Raw genomic sequence first — 21,223 nt, 5'->3', positions numbered from 1 at the left:
GTGCTAACCCATTATACTTACTTGCGTATTTTTACATACAATTAATGTTCCCACCCTCCCGCCGCAAAAATAAATACGCAAATAAATATAACAATCCACCAAAAGTACAAAACTCGAGACGTGTTTTGCCTCTCTACGAGGCATCTTCAGGAGATGTTGACGGTTCTGCCTTTTCGCCGAAAATTGTATTGCCGAATTTCACTTGCCAACCAACCTTTCGCAGAAATTTTATTTGGGCGAATTTCATTACCCAACTTTACATAATCCAACCTAACCTAACCTAGTACGCAATTTTCATTTGCATTTGCGCGTTTGTAGCGATACAGACGCGATGCTAACGCGCCTGCAACGCGCGTTTGGAGCGATAGAGATGCGATGCTAACGCACCTGCAACGCGCGTTTGTAGCGATACATACGCGATGCTAACGCGCCTGCAACGCGCGTTTGGAGCGATAGAGACGCGATGCTAACGCACCTGCAACGCGCGTTTGGAGCGATAGAGACGCGATGCCAACGCGCTTGCAACGCGAGAAACGCAAAGTTATTTACTGTGAAAGAGGCGTTAAGTCAAAGAAAATATCGTATTCCGTATTTAAGTCGAACTAGATGGCGCTATTCGGTGCCATGTTTTGTAGTCACTGAATTGTCAAACGACAACTATTGACAATCAGAGCCGATGGCGTTGTACAGAGCTGTACAGCGCCATCTAAATTTGCTTTGACTTTACAAATCTAATAACTGATATTTTAAAATAAAAATAGTATGCCAAAGCTGACAAATTGGCGGCCACAATATTTTGCACTTCTTAATGCATTTTAATTTATAGATATAAATTATAAAAAAAAAAAAATTACCTTCCGTAAAGGTGGTACGATAAAATGCACCTAACGTCAGGCAGCATGAACAAAAATGATGAGATTATCACACAATTATTTATACTATACAAAACACAATTGCAGACAAAGATATAGCAGAATTAAATATCTATCGGCGGCCGATGGTAAAATCAGGCCGATCGTAAAGTTTCAATAGATAAGTATGATAGATAGCTTTGTTTGGTTGCTTCAGATGCCCGAAAGAAAAACTATCCAGAAATCGCGGGACTCCGAGACAATGTTTTTCACAATTCACGATATACCTAGGAATTTCATAATCTGCCGGATTTTACGATCAGGTTCGATTCCCGCCTGGGGCACTGGAGGCCTTGGTCACTTTTTAGGGTTCCGTACCCAAAGGGTCGAACGGGACCCTATTACTGAGACTTCGCTGTCCGTCCGTCTGCCACCAGGCTGTATCTCATGAACCGTGATAGCTAGACAGTTGAAATTTTCACAGATGATGTATTTCTGTTGCCGCTATAACAACAAGTACTAAAACAGAATAAAATAAATATTTTAGGGGGGCTCCCATACAACAAACATATTTTTTTGCCGTTTTTTATAAATAATGGTACGGAACCCTTCGGGCGCGAGTCTGACTCGCACTTGCCCGGTTTTTCTTAGTATATGACATTTATTTCAGTTTACTCAAGGATACAATGTGTGGAAAGTGGACCGCCTATCTTAGTCCTTTTTCTGGACATGACAAAGGCATTTGACTTGGTTGCTCATCAGAGACTCTTGACAAAGACTATGGAGTGCGGGAAAATGTGTTTCGCTGGTTAGAGTCATAAGTACTTAAGTCACAGAATACAATATGCAGAAATTGTTAGGCGGCAAATCATTAAATAATCTAAATAATCTAAATCTCACTGCAGAAAAAATAACTTTGGCGTGCCACAGGGCAGTGTCTTGGGGCCATTACTATTACCATTTTACATAAATTGACCATTTATACACCATAGATTGCAAAGACAAACGATAGTAAAGATTGCATAACACATAACAAGGTCCCCTGTCTTAGCGAGATCATGTTTGTCATTAGGCGGATCCGCACAGAACAAGGCACCTCGCGAGAAAATTGCCACGCAAAGCAGCTTGGTCTATATAGACGTGACTAGGGCGAGGCAAACGCATTCGCCGATACAATGCCTCGGGCCAGGCACGTCCACAGACCGAGCTGCTTCGAGCGGCAAATTCCTCTCGAGGCGAGGCTGCCTATTGGTCCAGAAGGAGCTCCTTTTTTTACTGTTTTGAACCACTCGAAACGTACCAATATAAATCTCACGCAGCGTTTCATGGGTGCTTTTGCCTCATACCTCAATGTCAATTGTTTCTTTATTATTCATCACTATACCTTATAAAACAAAGTCGGCGGGGGACGTCTGTCTATTTGTGTGTAAAATCGCGATAAGCTGAAAAACTACTGAACTAATATTTATGCAGTTTTCGCTTATTAATAGTGATTGTTGAGGAAGGTCTAGGTTAATGTTTTGTGGAACTCCTGTGAAGCCGAGGCGGGTCACTAGTGGTCAGTTAAAAAGTTAGTATGTCTCTTACCTTGGGTGTTTCCAGCTTGGCCTTGGACCTGGGCACCTTAAGCGGTACAGGTATATTCTCCTCCTCCACTCTTGCCTTCTTGGACTTCGGTCCGGGCCGGGGGGTCGGGGACGACTCTCTCGCCGTCTGCCGGGACTTAGGTCCAGGTCTGGCGGTCGGGGACAGCTCTCTTGCCGGCTGCCGGGACTTGGGTCCTGGCCGGGGGGTCGGGGACGGCTCTTTCACCGGCTGCCGGGACCTGGGGCCGGGTCTGGGGGTCGGGGACGGCTCTCTCACGGGCTGCCTGGACTTGGGGCCCGGGCGCCGGGGCGGTGACAGCTCTCTCAGCAGCTCTTTGGTTGGTATGGGCCTGGTAGATATTAATAGTACATTACGATACAAGTGCGACAAGTAGGAAATTCGCAACAAGTGGTGATAGTTGGGAATTCCCTATTAGTACGTGTGTCGTACAACGTTTTACAGTACATATGGCCCTTTTCGATATAGGCACGAAAAGTACCATAGCACCGTACTGTTAAAGATTAAGGGGCTCCCTAACGCCAATGACCTTCGATCTGAATCCCCGCGTTTTCTAATGTTTTTTGTACCTTATCCCATATTTACTTCAAAGTTCACAGTCTTCGAAATATTTGGAATCAAAATTGATAAATTTTAGGTCAAAAAACTGGTTTACTGGCCATAACTTTTGCGTTAATTAGTTTAAAATTAAAATCTCTAACCACTTTTTAGAGATGTCAAAGACGAACTCAAATGTATAGATTTTGTACATGTAAAATCCTTCACAGCAATCGAGTAACGAAAAAAGTATTTTTTGTAGACAATGTTAAAGAAATATATAAAAAAAAATAAGTGTTCATTTCTTTCAAAATCCGGTAGACCAGAATGGAGTTAAAAGATTGAAGAACCGATAGCCGTTTGTCTTATAATTCTATCTATAGTGCAAATGTAGGAGTAACGACTCAAAACTGGTCAAGAACCGATGAAATCTGCGGGGAGCCCCTTAAAGTTTTATTGAAAATTTTTGGCTAGTACATCATAAATGAGCAACTAAAACTCTTTTTATAGAATTTTTTTCATATTATGTTGAATTAATCAGCTACATATATATAAAAAAATAGGAATATAAGATTAATCTGAACTTGACTAAGAACAAATTTAAAAATAATATAAAAAGCAAGGATTCGAAGTATGGAATCTAAAGCAGAAGATTTTTCTCACAAATATATTATTTATCGAACTACTAATTAGTTAATTACCTTATCCTTGCATCCATTAAGTATCTTGCAAGACTGGTAAACAAGTTATAAGTTAATTAATAAATTAACGTATACATCTATAATAAAACAAATACATATAATTATAGGGAGCGTGCATGAACTGTAGGAGGCAGCACAGGAGCCGTCAGGTTTTTGGCGCGAGGCGTAAATGTGATGTTTATTGTTCCGATGTAGCCCACAAGATGGCAGAACCTACTATGCACAAGAAAACACTTGACGTGTAAATGTACATGTTTTTGGTTCCGATTCAGGCCACAAGATGGCAGACCCTCCAACGCGCACGGTCCCTATAGGCATAAGTATATTCCACCAAGTAAAGCCATGTACAGTCAGCAAATCTGTTAGCTTAGCAGTCTTGCATACAAATATGTATTTAACCATCGTGTATTAGACATTAAGCCCCCTCTAGCATATGCATGCTCCCTATGATTCCATTCACATTAGCTTCGAACCATAATAAATATTATAGGGCATTCTTACACAAATTGACTAAGCCCCACGGTAAGCCGAGAAGAGAGAGAGGCTTGTGTTGTGGGTACTCAGACAACGATATATATAATATACAAATACTTCAATACATAGAAAACATCCATGACTCAGGAACAAATATCTGTGCTCATCACACAAATAAATGCCCTTACCGGGATTCGAACCCAGGACCAAAAGAGATAAGAGAATTTTAAAAATACAGGTGGAATACAGGTGAAAATACAGGTGGTGGATTGCCAAAGTAAATTTTGTAGCCACAGTAAATTTACTGCCATCTTTCGACACATTATTCAAATATTTAGAACGCCATTTGACTTTGATCATTATTCTTTCACAGATATGTGTTAAATATCAAAAAGTGGCGTCATCTAATAGATCAAAGACCAAAGGTAATGCGGCATCGTTTCGAGCGATGGCGCCGCAACCTTTAGCCGATTCCCGGTAAGATGGCGCCACTTTTTGATATTTAACAAATTTAACACATATCAGTGAAAGAATAAGGATCAAAGTCAAATGGCGTTCTAAGAGTTTTAACTGTGAGTCGAAAGATTTAAAATACAAAATTTTCTTTGACTATCCACCTCTATTTCAAATTCTCTTTGATAATATTAACCCTTGGGACGCCTAGTGCCTGATCCGTACCAGTCCTGTCAATTGCCAGAGGGCCGTCAATTTTTGTACCCGTCTACTGCCTAGTCCCGGATCTGTACAAACTGTCTCAACTGCCTTGTGCCTCATCAGTCACCAAATTTATTCTAGCATATTCTAACTTAATTTTGAGATCTAAACACTTACAAATAGAGTTTTATATTACTTGCATTTCAATGCAATATGAGTATAAGTCGCGGCAGTCAACGGGTGCACGTACGCGAGCCTATCCGGCGTTTGAGGGGGATGGGACGAATCCGGCACTAGGCATTTAACGGGTACAAGTATGTTTGTCGGTTCGGCGTTCCAGGGGTTAAAGGTGTCCCAAAATTAACGCAAGATTTGAATTTAATGGAAAACACAATTTCCTTCACAACAAACATTTCATTTCAAACACAATATTATTTGTTTATAAAATCATAAAATACAATAAATAAGGTTATGTGTGGAATAACACGTCGGGCTTGTCAAAATTTTCCAGGACAATTTTGCATGAATTCGGCTGAATTTCACCGATACAGCGTCGAATTTCCTCCTTCAAAACATGGGTGGTTCTGGACTTGGTGGCATAGACTTTTGAATTGATCCACTCTCCCTGAATTTTGCAATCACACTTCTCACAGTTGTCAAGTGAAATCAATATTTCGACCATATTTTGCACAAAAAATTCGAACTGTCCCTGCCAACCTTTCATTACTTTTGAAATGCTGTTCAATAACGAAAACGCGTTGTTCTTTCGTATAACCAGTCATTTTTACAAACACTAAACATTCAGCTGTCAAATTGTTTTTTTTTTTTAGGGTTGCCAGCTTGGAAAATTCAAATCCCGCATTCTTTTTTGGAACATCCTTTAAACTGTGCAACCCCGACCGGCATTCAGCCACGATTGCAAATTGTTAAAATATTTTAACGGCTATTAAATTAACCAAATTAAGTATTTTACTTATAACCTACTCGGTTCGTATGAATTAGTGACTCAATAAAAAACTTTTTAACAAAAAATAAAACCGACTTCAAATATTACCAAAAGCGCCATACATGTACCTATAACATTTGAAGAGTTCCCTCGATTTCTCCAAGATACCATCATCAGACCCCGACTTGGTGCCAACGGGACCATCTCGGAGTTATACCCGTTCGATTAAAAAAAATAATTGAAAATCGGTTCACGATTCTCGGAGATATCGAGTAACATACATATAAAAAAAACAGTCGAATTGAGAACCTCCTCATTTTTTGAAGTCGGTTAAAAAGCTATAACTCCCTCCTTTTTACAATACATAACTCCCGCTGGAACAATATAGGCCTTTGTCCTTCAGTACACCTGCTTGAAATAAGATCTTTCTCGAACAAATGTGATGAAAAAACACAATCCATGCTACTTTAGACTTACTTGCCCCTCTTGGGCAGCAGCGCAGGCCTAGGGGGCTCCTCTCGCGTCCTCTTCAATGACCGCGGTACCAGCAAAGAGCTGTCATCAAACTTCATACTGTCCTGGATAAACAAACATACATACATTCAAAGGACTAGAGTCAAAATGGTCCAAAAATCAACAAAGTTGAGAATCAGGTCATTAGATCGGTATTTCTATGTACTTCATTTCGTTATATGGACACCAAGCGGAATTCCATTGTACAGTCAGCATCAAAAGTAGCGGATCAAACAAGGTGTCAAAAGTATCTACTATTCTGAAAAAACAAAAAGTGATGGTTGTATATCTATAACAATTAAGACTGTAAAAGATATACTTTTGAATGTAAATTTTAGAGATTTCTGTATATTTGGAAAAGTTATGCGGAATATCAGATACTTTAGGCGCGTTATTTCATCCGCTACTATTGATGCTTACTGTACAACTGAGATATTTATATTTCAGTCAAAATATCTTCACCCTTATTACCTAGGCAATAGAGTCCATTGCTTGGCGAGCGCGGCGAATGATTTGCGTGCTCGCAGCGGTGCGCGAACATCTACCCTGTAGTAATTAATTTACTTACTTGGACTCTATTGCCTACGAGGGTCGTTTGATAAGTTTTTTTTAAAAGCTTTTTTGGTAAATGGCATTAACACTGGCTGGCACAATCTTTCAAACGAAAAATGTCGAAAATTCAGCAAGAAAAAACAAGAAATGGACACTTTAACCATTGCTTAACTGTGATCACCTATAAATTTTTACCAATTAATGAAAAATCTGAATTTCGTGCCGTTATTGAAACACTTTTTTATGAAGGCATTTTTAGGGTTCCGTAGTCAACTAGGAACCCTTATAGTTTCGCCATGTCCGTCTGTCTGTCTGTCTGTCTGTCCGAGGCTTTGCTCCGTGGTCGTTAGTGCTAGAAAGCTGAAATTTGGCATGGATATATAAATCAATAAAGCCGACAAAGTCGTATAATAAAATCTAAAAATTTAATTTTTTTAGGGCACCTCCCCTACACGTAAAGTGGGGGTGAACATTTTTTTTTTGCTTCAACCGTACAGTGTGGGATATCGTTGGAAAGGTCTTTCAAAAGTAATAGGGGTCTTCAGCAAACACTTCTTGATAAAGTGAATGTATTCGGAGATAATTGCTCCAAAAGAAAAAAAAAATGTGTCCCCCCCCTCTAACTTTTGAACCATAGGTCCAAAAAATATGAAAAAAATCTTGGAAGTAGAGCTTAAGAAAGACATTAAATGAAAACTATAGCGGATATGATCAGTTTAGCTGTTTTTGAGTTATCGCAAAAAGTTTCCCCTTCATAGTAAAAAGACGTACACCCACAGTTCATCCCTTGGTTAACAATCTACCATACTTTAAGCTCCAGTTTAGCTTATTGTGACGGAAGAGTAACTACGGAACCCTGCTCTGAGCATGGCCCGACATGCTCTTGGCCGGTTTTATTTTTTATGAACTTGATTCTGTTCACGGCACTAACGCTGCAAACTATTTATAACTGGTTAAATGATTTTGAACGTGGTCGGTCAAGCACATGACAAGCTGATGCTCCACGCTCTGGTCGCCAATCGAAGTTACTACTGGAGGCCTCGGTCACTTTTTCCTTTGTACAGTCAAGGTATTAAATATCGACTCGAACAAGGTACAAAAATATGTACACACTACTTTAATATATAGGCAATAAGGTCGTGTATACATATTTTTGGAACTTTGTCCGTGTCGATATTTAATACCTTGACTGTACACGACATTTGTTTCGGTTTATAAAGTACAATTTATTTAAAAATTTGTTGGTTAAATTAGAGTACTTGCCTCTAGTAAAGATTCTAATTCTCCCTTTTTCTTCGCAGGTGGAGCCTTTTTTTCTTTTGGCGTCTGTGAAAAAAAAAAACAATTTTTAATCAATCAATCAATCAATATCATTTATTTGCAAGAATACTTAATTAGAGTTACAGGATGTTCTTGTAGAATATTGTACAGTATTCTATCGTAATTAAACGATGCGCAAATTTTATTGTACAATAATTTTTAGTCCAACACAATGTGTTAGACTGAAAATAACTATACTATTAAATTTAATTAAATTGCATGCAATAACAATTACGATAAATAGATTGGACTATAAAAATTGCATAGCACATATCATTACATCAATTGGACTAATATCAATACAAAACATAACATTACATTAGTTGATTATCATTCTATCACACTGGTTCATTATCATTACATTACATAAGATTTATATTGGATTATTAATAATAATGTTAATTATTTGCATGATTGTGCTCAATAAACTCCTTGACACACTTGACTTTTGACTTTAATGAAGGCTACCATTTTTGTGGTCACCAGTTGGCGTCACTGTATATCGTGGTCCAGAAAAACAGTTCGCAAAATTCTGCTATCCTTTAAAAAAAATAACAAACTAGCAGTCTTATAAATTTGACACTAGATGTCGACTACGAAATAACTCGCGTCTTGGCAGTGGGGCGACACTCCTGATATAGTGAGTACTCACTCTACACAGGGTTAGATCACCATACTACCGTGATCCTTTGTTAGCTGTCTCGCACTGGCTTTGTAGCATCGACACTTCTTCAGGTAGCGACTAATAATGTATAAACCCGTGCCGTTAATAATTATGGACCTTTATAAACTCAAAAAGAGATAGATAGATAGATAGATAGATAGATAAAATCTTTATTCAACCACAACGAGGAAAGTCAGCTCCTGATAGCGGAAAGAAAAGTGCTCAGGAAGATCCTGGGACCTGTCCGAAGTGACGACGGCTCCTGGAGGATCCGGAAAAATGCCGAGATCGAAGAGTCGGTGGCCGAGCCCAATATCATCGGCGTAACTAAATCCCACAGACTTCGCTGGCTCGGTCACCTACTCAGAATGGGGGAGGATCGCGTAGTCAAGGAAGCGTACTTGGGGCAATCAACCGGCCGTCGACCGATCGGGCGCCCCGGGTACCGCCGGTGTGACGTCGTGGAGGCGGACCTGCGTCGGCTGAATGCCAATTCATGGCATGAAACCGCGCCGGATCGGGACAGGTGGCGTTCTCTAGTTTCGGAGGCCAAGATTCTTTTTGGATCGCTGAGCCAAAGCAGTTAGTTAGTTTATAAACTACACATTTAGTAAAATGGCATACCTGTGTATCTTTAGGCGTCTCAGTTTTATTTTTCGGGGTCTCCTTCTTAGTCGCTTCTTTAGTCTTAGGCGTCTCCGGCTTCCGTCGCAGCAACGCTTCTTCAAGTAGCGAGCGGCGCGAGCGCGGAGCGGGAGCGGAGGCGGGGGCGGAGGCGGGGGCGGGCGCGGGCGCGGGGGAGGGCGCGCGGCGGGACGAGCGCGACGCGCGCCCGGACACGCTGGACGAGCGGGACGATGAGTCTGACGCGTTCTCTATCTAAAATAGAATGGACAGAAAATTATCAACTGTCGATGTCGTCTTGGAGGATTTAACAAACGGAGTCGCCTTTAAGAGCTTACCCCTCTGTCGAAAACCTTGGTCAATGGTCATACATATTATATGGACTGACGTTTATTTGACATGGCTATTTGTACATAACGTAAAATTAATTTTGACGTACCGCTCCCCCGTAAAAATCGGCCGTTTTGTACAAAAAATTACAGACAAGAAACAAAGCGTCTCCAGTTGTTAAATCCTCCAAGACTGTCGTAACTCGTAACACACAGAAAACAAGTTACTGTCTCAATTTTTTTCATCATCAACATTTTTATTTCTTAAACACTTATCTTTTTAAAACTTATCAAGACAATTCTAATGAGCCAAAACTCGATGTACTTGTTTTCCATTGCGGAGTTCCTTTGGTTCTAAAATCCAAAAAATAAGATCCATATCGTAATATTTTGTAACCTTGCAAATAAGTGATACGAGAATAAGATAACCAAACTTTGTGCAAACCAGAGTTTTTAATATGTTTTAAAGTTTAAACATTATAAAATAAACAGAATGCTGTCAGCAAAAAGTATTTAGATTTTTTGAAATTAAAAGCAGTTTAAGTCGATTTACCTTAATATTAACAACATCTGGTTCCTTCTTAATCGTCTTGGTGCACTTAGGGCCTGCCTTACTCTTCTTTGGTGGCTCATCTTCCTTACTATAAACTGGCTCTGTGACACCCAGGATACAGTTACTTTGTTCAGGCTGGAGAAATAGAATACATATTTTAGCTTTTATTATGGTGTCATACGTATGGTCTAGGCTATTCCCTTAAGAGGCTGTCAATACCTAAAGCGCGCACACTGTCTATTTGTATCGGAGTAAATGAGATAGCACTGTCGCATGTTACTGGGCCTGGGCAAGGGAATAATAAGGAAAATATTTAAATGAAAAAAAGTGGATTATTAGTGTAATATTTAACTCAACCAAGGTTTAGATATAAATGTTTTGAAATTGTGATTTTAATTGCAGACCCATAAGTCAAAACAATAAAGACATAAAACCGTTTAATTGTGATTTTAAGACCAATCTTTGCAATTATTTTCTATCGAGCCGATTTCGTTCAATCGTGTATCGAGTACGACCACGGTCTTTGAAATATAATTAATATGAACATATATTTTTCTAACTTGACTAAAACAAATAGTCTTTCTTAAAAAACTGTTTAAGTAACATCAATTTCAAGGACATTGGGTGTTGACAGCCTCTTAAAACTCTATTTGCTATCCTGGCGGCATGAACACCTCCACTACACCATGCCTTAACTCTTCTCAATACTATAATGGACAGCCAACTGCATATATTTTACAGCGCTGAATCGCAATTTCTTTCGATTAGCAGCTTTTACTTGAAGTCTCCAGGTTCGACTCCAAGTTCAGGCACGACAGGCACAACTCCAAGTTTCATTCACTCGTGATATTATGTTAACACTGCTCTAGATATACAGTTGTGTGCAATATAATATAATAGCAGTACATAAGAAAATGTAAATTAAGGGAAAGCTATAACTTTAGATCAATAACATTGTATCTTTTTATATAATTATTCTGCATTACTTGACATTGTTTCAAAATTAACTGTAACATTTACTTAAATGATATTGGAAGTAAAAAAAATATCATGAAAATCGGCTGTTTTTACTAAGTTGCGGAAATTCCTATAAAAACGTAAAACCCTACGAAAAAAATACAATTGTGTACTATAATTGTAATTTAGAATCTTTCCTATTATTTCCAATCAAAGCTTTACATCTAAATCCAAGTCATCCAGAAAAAAATAAACTTTTATATAAGACGATCTTCGATCTTCCTTGCAGAGTGTACTGCTATTATATTGCACACAACTGTAAGTACCTTATGTTTATAGCCTCCTGTACAATTAACATGTATAGCCTGTCTGTTAGTGTTAATTTAAAGATTAAAATGATATTCCATTATTTGTGGCGTTTTTCAGTCAAACATTGTTTGATAGACACGAGACAGTGTGAATTCTTATGTAGTACTATTATCTATTCTGTATTAAGGGAAAATCACATTGTTAACAACCTGCAACAAACAAAATGTTTTATGAATTATACTTACTTCCCCTTTTTTAATATCCTGAATGGGGAGGCCAAGTCTTGTTCTTGTCTTGACATTGGTCTGACGAGTCAGCTCCAAGAACTGGTGGAAGTCATTAACTTTGTCAACACATAGCTCACATATGAGAGGAGGCATTCTGTCATCTGGACGCACCTGGAATGAACAAAACTTATTATAAAACATTGTAAAGTACATGTCAAGGGTAAGAACTTTCTTGTGAGAACTGACAGGACACTGCAAGTTGAACAAACACATGTTTAAAATTGGAAAGAAACAAGATGCGGCATGCAGGTTCTGCTTAGATTCTGCTTAGAATCACTAATGTCAAAAAGGAGTACCTACGTTGGCACGTATTGCAACATTATAAATAAATAAATATTATAGGACATTATTACACAAATTGACTAAGTACAGAACATTACAGCCCAAAGAATATGGCCTATATTCAACAGGCATTAGAAATTAATTTTAAAGCTCCACCAAAATAGATCACTGCTTAGTCGACGTGGCACTCATAAAGGCTCACAAAACTACAAAAATACATTATTCAGTTCATCTAACTTTCAAACCAATAGCCTATGAACTTAGATCCCGTTGCAGCACAAAATTGCTGGCCTGCAATAGTTTTTGGACCTGGCGGGGATCATCTCCGAATGTATGTATCGCTTTTAGATTAAATTGCTTTAAAGAGCTTCTGCACTGCTGGCTTCAGCACCACGCCCCAAAGGTCTGGGACCTCATGGCCCCAAGATATGGAAAAGCCATACAAATAATAATAACAACTTTGCTTAACCCTTTAATGGTCAGACTAGTATCAGATCTTATGGAAAATTTAACCCTGTCATTTTGAAATGAAGTTTGAGAGGTCATCAGTATAAGCTGGTGTCTCGCAGGTCCTACAAAAATCCTCATAGACACTTCTTTAGCAACAGAGTGGTCAAAGTTTGGAACAAACTCCCAGAGGATATAGTATCGGCCCAAAGTGTCAATGAGTTTAAGAATAAATTAGATGCGCACAATTCAAATTCTACTCAACACTGAAAACTTTATTGATGACTCTGGATACAGCATTATCAGTTTTTTCAACTCCCTGCCTGCTTTACAAATAATAATAATATTAAAATCATTGTTGGTTGACTGGTCATTCTGGCATTTAAAAATGAAGTTTGCCCATTAAAGAGTTAAAGATGTGTCTATATGTATTGAAAGCTTAAATAATCATTTGTTTATGATGAAGATTTTCAGCCTTTATTTGGGTGCAGACAGCAAGATTTTAGTTTAGACTAACAACAATATGCCTAAAAAATTTTTATGAATGATGATTAATTGAATGTAAAATTGTTGATGAAATGTCTAATTCTAATATGAATCACTATTTATGTAACTATTATATTGACTACAAATTATAATATTACAAGGTATTAATAAGGAATAGACTCTCAAGGTGTATGTAATGTATGTAACATGTAACCCTAATTTGTATAAAAAAGAAAGTAGTAAAAAAAGTGGTTTAGCGTATGTGGTTCTATAACATTTAATACACAAGGCATTACTGAGCGGAAGAACATGTAATTTACATTTACGTGAATTAAACAACCTTTGGGTGCAAATAAAGACAAAATAACACGTCAATATGAACGACGATAACACAGGTGTTATGATACAAAAGCGCATAGCTAATTTGTTAACAGCTCAATGTTCTCTATTAATTCAGAATACAATTCTTTACCTCTAGTTGTAAGCATTCTTGTATTTTCTGCCGCAATTCTAGTTCGGAACTGTCTAAATCGATTATGTTTTGGATGATAGGCATCCGATAGCCTCCGCCGGCGCCGCAAAGTCGACAAGCCCGGTAAATTTCATAAATTGTCTGCTTTTCAGACTTAGATATTGTAAACCTCTCCATTCTTGCGTTTCTATAGTTTAATTTAAGAGAATTACGTGAAAAACATAAATAAACTTGCTACGTTACTCTACATGCCGCTACAACATCGAAACGACGCCATCATTGTTCTTCTGTCATTTCATTTCAACGAAAGTTTCGTTTAATTTCACGTCAAAATTAAATAATGATTAAACACACATGCTGATATTCTAAAATGATTTTTAGTCAAGATGATTTTGCGTTTCTTTTTAACTCAATAAATAAATAAACTTTTTAATATAATTATTATTTAGCATAATGTGATGGCTAACCATTGGCGAAAAGGCGGCATAAATGGTTTTAACTTTTTCACACCTACCTCCTATGGACGAAACTACCACAGATTACATTAAAGTTTGACCCAGGACTGACGCATTAAAAAAAAAATAGACATGCTTCGCCTTACGCTCGTACTAGAGTCTGGCTAGCCAAATATTGTTGACAGATTTTTCCTTGTTGTATCACCAATTGTCTATAATTAGAAAAAACCTAAAGGCTGTTGTCAATTTATCAAAGAGCATATAATCACTACGTTCTAGTTAGAACGTAGTGATTATATGCTCTTTGCGTTCTAGTCAATTTATGTCATTCATTCAAATTGTTCGCGGCTTATAAGGGGTTTATTTTAAATAATATTAATAATGACTATACCGAGTGGGGTCCGCAAACTATTATTTAAGCTCGTAAATAATTACGACAATGTGCTAAGTTGACGTGAAGCGTTACAACGCTTTACATAGCGAAAAACTGCTATATTTTTGTTTACAAGTCGTAAACAATTTAGTAGGTTGGTGCTCTATTACTATTACTTTAATTACCTACTGGAAAATATCAATAAAATCCAAACATTGGAACGTAACGAGTTACTGAAAACCAATATATAGAAGAAATCTGTGGAGTGAAGTGACTGGTCAGTAGTAATTTGATTTAACAATATAAAATATATAAAAATATCTTGGCAAAACATGTCTATATATGTCTTTATATTTTACATAGTGGTAGAAATTATGTGAGCTGATTTTGAGTGCACGACAACGTATATTTAACTGATTTCCTTAGGTACCTTACGTGTGCACAGAAAATCAAAAATATGTTCTAGTATCAACACTATAACTCCTACTACACAAAGTGTGATCAGCCGAAGATTTATTTAATTTCCCGCCAAAAATTTGTGTAATATTTCGGTAGCCAGACTCTATCACCCAAAAGAAAGGGATGAGTGTAGTTTTTTTATTCTTACTTATAAGTTGTAGTTGCCATATTATATACTCTGCGGGTAAAGTTTTTACATCACGGTCGGACACAAGACTTCCGACCAATGTGACCATGCTAGTTTCCGACTCCCGGCTAGGACCAGGACGACTTTAGACCTTTGCTTTTCGCCTGCAGGTGGGCGCTTTTTTTTTCTTAATACTACGTCGGTGGCAAACAAGCATACGGCCCGTCTGATGATAAGCAGTCTCCGTAGCCTATGTACGCCTGCAACTCCAGAGGAGTTACATGCACGTTGCTGACCCTAAACCCGCCCCCCCCTCGTTGAGCTCTCTGGCAAGCTTACTCACCGGCAGGAACACAACACTATGAGTAGGGTCTAGTGTTATTTAGCTGCGGTTTTCTGTAAGGTGGAGGTACTTCCCCAGTTGGGCTCTGCTCTAGATCTGGAATGACATCCACTGGCTGTGCCCTACCACACAAAGCGAGATGACATTCACAATGCCCATACCTCTTTTTTGGACGTAGTTTAAGGACGTACCCGGGTCCGGGGCTTTACTGCCACATACGTGATACTTTATCACCATTTTCGACTTCGACGAGACTTTCAAACAATGCGAGTGCTCCGTGTTGTAAGTGAAAGTTTTCCATCGAATTGTGCGTCGATCACGGTCAGAATGACATTGGACCATCGGAAACCTCGTATCCGACCGTGCGGTAATCACATTTGTCTTTTTCTAGCTATGGAAAATTTGCGAGAACGTCAGATGCTATCAAAGCAGGGCCGGATTTAGGGGAGGGCAACCGGGGCTACTGCCCCGGGCCTCCACAAAAGAGGGGCCCCCACAATAGAGAATTCGGAACATTTTAAATTTTGGAAAAAATTTGGGGCCAGGGGGCCTCCACTCCTTTATTGCCCGAGGCCTCCAGACCTCTAAATCCGGCATTGGATCAAAGCAAAGAGAATATAACCATTACGTTCAAAGTTGCGTGACAAGGCTTGTATACCAACTTGACGAAAACGTAAGATTTTATTGTTCGTTCGTATCTAAAATAAATCGTAAAAAATAACAAGTTTCTTAAGTAATTGGTCCAATTACTTTTGATTAGAGTTTTATACTTTTTCGCCTGTTAGTCATCGGGCGATTCAAAATGGGGACGGTGCACATAGTGTTATATATTTTAAGCATAGTCAATTTAATAAAATGCGGGTATCCACCGGTAAGTACTAAATTTTTCCACAACTTATGACTTGGACGAATTAAGCTGCAAGTTTCTTGGTCCACACCATAGAGCTAAATATTAAAGCTTGACCAGTAATATATGATCACGCGCCATATTGCGGAGAACTATTTTTTTTCATACTTAACTGAACTGTCACCCTATACATGAGAATAACAGCGCCCTCTTGACAATGATCATATATTTCTGGTCCGGCTTTAAAAGTTTTTATACTGCCAGGTATTTAAACTATTTAATTGTCACTTACATAGTTCTTAAGAACAAATATTTTATGTAAGGTAGGTATTCTGCCTATCAGTGTCTCGATTTAAAATAAAAGTTTAGTTAATTTGTCAGAAAGGTACTCCTTTCAAAAATGTGTCTAATGCTGCACAACACTGACGTTGAGTGATGTTTGTGTTTAAAATATAAAGCGTTCAAAAGGTTAACGGCCTCCTTACCTGTTGCGTAGAGATGTAGGAGGTCCCAGGTTCGAATCCTGGTAAGGGCATTTGTTTGTGTTTAAGACAAATATTTGTTCCTGAGTTATGGGTGTTTTCTATGTATAAAATAATTTTTGTTTAGAGTCAGACCGACCTAAGTTGGCAGTGATTTTCGTAGCCCAGCCTGTGCAAGTGTTAAGTAAACGTCATAATTTCCGGATCCCTTTGTTTGAATGCCCTTACCGGGATTCGCAGCCAGGACCATCGGCTTCATAGGCAGGGTCACTACCCACTAGGCCAGACCGGTCGTCAAAATGGTCTTATAATATTCAATATTTATTTCTTATTATCACACTTTCACCCACCTATTTACCACGAAATCTAGCGATAGCCTGTACGACCATATTTAGAAATGATGTTTTTGAGCCTAAGGCAGCAGTCAGACTGCATTCTTTTCGCAGACCGGATTGTATGGATAATATGACTTTTTGCGTTTTTTTATACGCGTTATTTCTTTTATACTTTTTATTCTTTTATACGCAGGCTCGTTTCTTGTATACATCCTGAAAGAAAACGTGGCCTTTTGCCACCATCAGGTTAAATCTGCGTAATATCTTCCTTAGGTGGCACATCCTAAGGAAGATATTACGATCGATCACCAACTGAATAAATTTTGGGAGTCATAAGTAATTAATTTTACTTCTGCATTAGGCAGTTATACTTCAGAATATGATTAATGACATGTTCTTCTTTTGATTTTGCCCGTTACCGACATTTTTTCAAGTTGCGTATGCTTTTGCATCTTCTAGTCAGATATTATTGGCTGCTTCGGGTATGTATCTTATCCAACATTTGTATTATTCCAGACAGGGGATGAAGTAGTACCCGGTAGCGTATTGTTACCAGCTTCTAGAAGAGGCCGGTACCTCGCTAACATAGTCCGGCGGCAGGCAGTGGTAAGATATCCATCCGTATCATTCATGGGGCGGGTCGTTCTCTGAGAATATGTCTGCGGTTGCGTCCTTGCGTCTAATTTTTGCGTGTGGGTCGCGGAAATTAATTAATAGACATAATTTTTTGAGAATGGCCGGGGTATTCATCACTGGCTTGTAACGTGTATGGCAGAAGATTTGTTGCAGTCTTGCAATCTCCGTGGGAATAGGGTTGTTTCCAATTTTTTGAAACGCTCGTATTATGTTCTATATTAATTAAAAGTTGCCCTAAAATTCAACTTTAATACCAAAAAATAACCGGCCAAGAGCATGTCGGGCCACGCTCAGTGTAGGGTTCCGTAGTTACTCTTCCGTCACAATAAGCTAAACTGGAGCTTAAAGTGTAGTAAATGGTACCTTTCACCCGAGTTAAACAAATAGGCAAATTTGTATAATCAGTACCTAATTAAAGTAAGTCTTTTTACTATGAAGGGAAAACTTTTTGCGATACCTCAAAAACAGCTAAACTGATCATGTCCGCTATAGTTTTCATTTAATGTCTTTCTTAAGCTCTACTTCCACGATTTTTTTCATATTTTTTGGACCTATGGTTCAAAAATTAGAGGGGGGGGACACATTTTTTTTTCTTTCGGAGCGATTATCTCCGAATATATTCACTTTATCAAAAAATGTTTCTTGAAAACCCGTATTAGTTTTGAAAGACCTTTCCAACGATATCCCACACTCTAGGGTTGAAACAAAAAAAAAAAATCACCCCCACTTTACGTGTAGGGGAGGTACCCTAAAAAAAATTAAATTTTTAGATTTTATTATACGACTTTGTCGGCTTTATTGATTTATATATCCATGCCAAATTTCAGCTTTCTAGCACTAACGACCACGGAGCAAAGCCTCGGACAGACAGACAGACAGACAGACAGACAGACAGACAGACAGACAGACAGACGGACATGGCGAAACTATAAGGGTTCCGTTTTATGCCATTTGGCTACGGAACCCTAAAAACGGCTTTAAATATGTTAAATTAACAAAATATATTGTGACAGATGCTTTCGCGCCCAAAACGCTGTTTGAAAATTGTGTGACGTCACAGTTTACGGTTTGACACATAACTACATACGCACGTAGAAGATACGAATTGTCAACTGAAATTTGTCATTTGTTGTTTATCACCTAACTGTCAACAGTGTCAATCCGAGAGTTGTGACGTCATCAGAATCTTCAATGACGTTTCGAGCTTGGTCACGTGACGTGTGCCATAAGGTATTTTAAATTCAATATTTACGAAAATATGGTCATTACAGGTCCCCTAAAAGTAGTTTAACATGTTCTTATAATCCAAAAGAATTTATTGGGATAAAATTCTGCCCTATAATTTGTAGATGGAAACAACCCTATTTGGTTAAATTAAAGAAAGTTTCTAAGATAAGGTTAGTAAAAGAAATATGGGACCGGCAAGCGTGATCACATATGATTTTTTAATAAAAAGGAATTTTTATTCACCAAAAATGTGCTGAATAGAAAGCCCGCTATATTTTCTTAATGATTTGTGACGTAGTGGTACAGTCGCCACCAGATATATCAGAGCGGCCAAGGTGCTCATAAATCTGTGAACACACTTCTATTGTCAAGATGTTAGAGTGCGTGTACAGATATTTTTGACCACCTTGGCCGCTCCGATATATCTGATGTCGCGACTACTAATCTTTTAATCGGATAAAAACAGTATGTCAATATAAACCTTTTAATTATTTACAGGATGGCACTGGAATCAAATTCAACAAAGACGCCGATCGGGTAAACTTATTCTCTAACCTAATTGTTAAATTGTTACAAAACAAACAACAGCTTCTGACTATGCTGCTGTAGCCAGCTCTAACCGCAAAAATCGAAGTTCGTCAATTGCGGGTATTTTATCTCTGTCACTCTAATTACGTCTTAGTGAGAGTAAAAGAGAAAGATCGCCGCAATTTTCAAATTTCGGCCCCCAGTGGCGGCGTTAGGCGAGGACGACGTGGGCTACCGTACCGCCTACGGCCTCGCCGTCCGAGGGGCCTCGCGCCTCAAGTAAAAAGTAATAAGTATATGTCGGACCCAACGTAAAAATGTTCGTTATTTCTTGCGCCACCAGAGGGCCTCGCTAAATTTACCTTGCCCACATAACATTTTGGTCTTGCTTGTCCCGCCACTGGCTGGAGAAGTGCCCAGTATAAGGAATTATTGACGTATAATCTCTAGTATATATTCAACGACGCTATCTATGGATCGTTAAGTGAAACCATTGGATATTTTCACACGTTCCCTGTCCGGCTGCCCCTGGAGAAATGAAACTTTTTCAGGAGTCCGTGCTTCCACTATTGGACGTGTGGCTTTGTCATGCTATTTTGTATGGGGACAGTGAACGTGTTAAATTCTGCATGCAAGCTGCGAGAAATTGTAGAAGATAACTCGCGCTCCCTCGAATCTTTAGCTCAAAAATCGATTGACGATTGATCTCATGCTTAGACCTTAGAGTGTATTTAAGAGTAGTCTTTGTTCGGTTGAGGTCATCCATTACCTGATATCTATAAATTCTCCTGTACATTTCCTCCCATTATCGTATTTTTGTAGATGAATGCTGAAGCGAAGAAGAAAGTCGATGTACTCTCCGAAGAGCTTCTTCCCTACATCATTGCCGAACAGGAACGAAGAACTACACTTCATAAACGTGTGATGACGGCCATACAGAATGGGGAGAAGGGGGTCACTATAGCTGAGATGAGAAACAAGCCGCCACTTATCATTAGGAAAGGTAACAATTACAGTCATTTTAATAACAAAACGTATATTAAAACGGGTGAGTCACTTCACGAGGAAATTCAACGGAAGCACGTGTTCGCGAACCGACGCAGACTGCGAGCTGCAGCTCTCGGCTCGGCAAGGGAGACGGCGGCGGCAAGGGAGCCGAGAAACTACCCTTGTTTTCGGCATTATTGACAATTGATGTGTCGCACATACCTACGTCATTCGTTGAAAGTTCGTCCACACTGACCATCAAACTTACTACCCAAAATAAATTTCCAGCAGGAGGCACCCACCAACAATCACGATTCAATCAGCTCACGGCTGGCAATCGCAGCTGGTCAAGTGGTCACGGTTAAGTTCATTTCAGCACGATAATTGTTCCCGAATACTTTCCGATCATGCCTATGATGAAGTGAAAGGTGGATCATGCTCCGTATACGGGTGATGACTGCTATACAAAATGCAGAGAAGGGCGTCACTATAGCTGAGATGAGAAATAAGCCACCACTTATTATTAGAAAAAGTCAGGTCATTTGGCATGAGCAGAATAACACTAGACCCTACACATCGTGTTGTGTTCCTGCCGGTGGTAATTGCCATTCCAAAGTGGTAAAATGTGTCCCTCCCCTGTAACTTCTAAAATAATAGAATGATAAAACTAAAAAATATATGATGTACATTACCATGCAAACTTCCACGGAAAATTGGTTTGATCGAGATCTTAGTAAGTAGTTTTTTTTAATACGTTATAAATGGCACGGAACCCTTCATGGGCGAGTCCGACTTGCACTCGGCCGTTTTTTTAATATTTTTTGAGTAATAGGCAGCAAAGGACCAGACGAGCCGCCTGAT

General features: G+C 38.8%; 2 protein-coding genes across 4 annotated transcripts in view; one reads left to right on the top strand and one right to left on the bottom strand.

The window, feature by feature from the left end:
* Nucleotides 1-14,573, bottom strand: part of LOC133532638 (uncharacterized) — a 36,432-nt gene extending 21,859 nt beyond the window's left edge. The window contains exons 1-9 of one of the 3 annotated variants that reach the window (XM_061871394.1): nt 13,564-14,573; nt 11,835-11,987; nt 10,324-10,458; nt 9,442-9,696; nt 8,097-8,159; nt 6,246-6,346; nt 3,695-3,727; nt 2,439-2,787; nt 855-884 (exon numbers count right to left, since the gene is read on the bottom strand). In XM_061871394.1, coding sequence (XP_061727378.1) covers nt 855-884; nt 2,439-2,787; nt 3,695-3,727; nt 6,246-6,346; nt 8,097-8,159; nt 9,442-9,696; nt 10,324-10,458; nt 11,835-11,987; nt 13,564-13,740 — 1,296 coding nt within the window. In that variant the 5' untranslated portion in view covers nt 13,741-14,573. The remainder of the gene's footprint in view (nt 1-854; nt 885-2,438; nt 2,788-3,694; nt 3,728-6,245; nt 6,347-8,096; nt 8,160-9,441; nt 9,697-10,323; nt 10,459-11,834; nt 11,988-13,563) is intronic. The other 2 variants (XM_061871396.1, XM_061871395.1) reach the window with 2 other exon arrangements.
* Nucleotides 14,574-16,092: 1,519 nt separating this feature from the next.
* LOC133532641 (uncharacterized) overlaps nt 16,093-21,223 on the top strand; it is a 30,949-nt gene continuing 25,818 nt past the window's right edge. The window contains 4 exon segments of the mRNA XM_061871399.1: nt 16,093-16,191; nt 17,501-17,590; nt 19,346-19,384; nt 20,198-20,378. Of these exon segments, the coding sequence (XP_061727383.1) occupies nt 16,123-16,191; nt 17,501-17,590; nt 19,346-19,384; nt 20,198-20,378 (379 nt within the window). The 5' untranslated portion in view covers nt 16,093-16,122.

Source organism: Cydia pomonella, chromosome 27, assembly GCF_033807575.1.
Source record: "Cydia pomonella isolate Wapato2018A chromosome 27, ilCydPomo1, whole genome shotgun sequence".
NCBI classification, from domain to species: Eukaryota; Metazoa; Arthropoda; class Insecta; order Lepidoptera; family Tortricidae; genus Cydia; species Cydia pomonella.
Note: the sequence above shows the minus strand (reverse complement) of the source record. Positions and strands in the feature narration are given on the sequence as shown.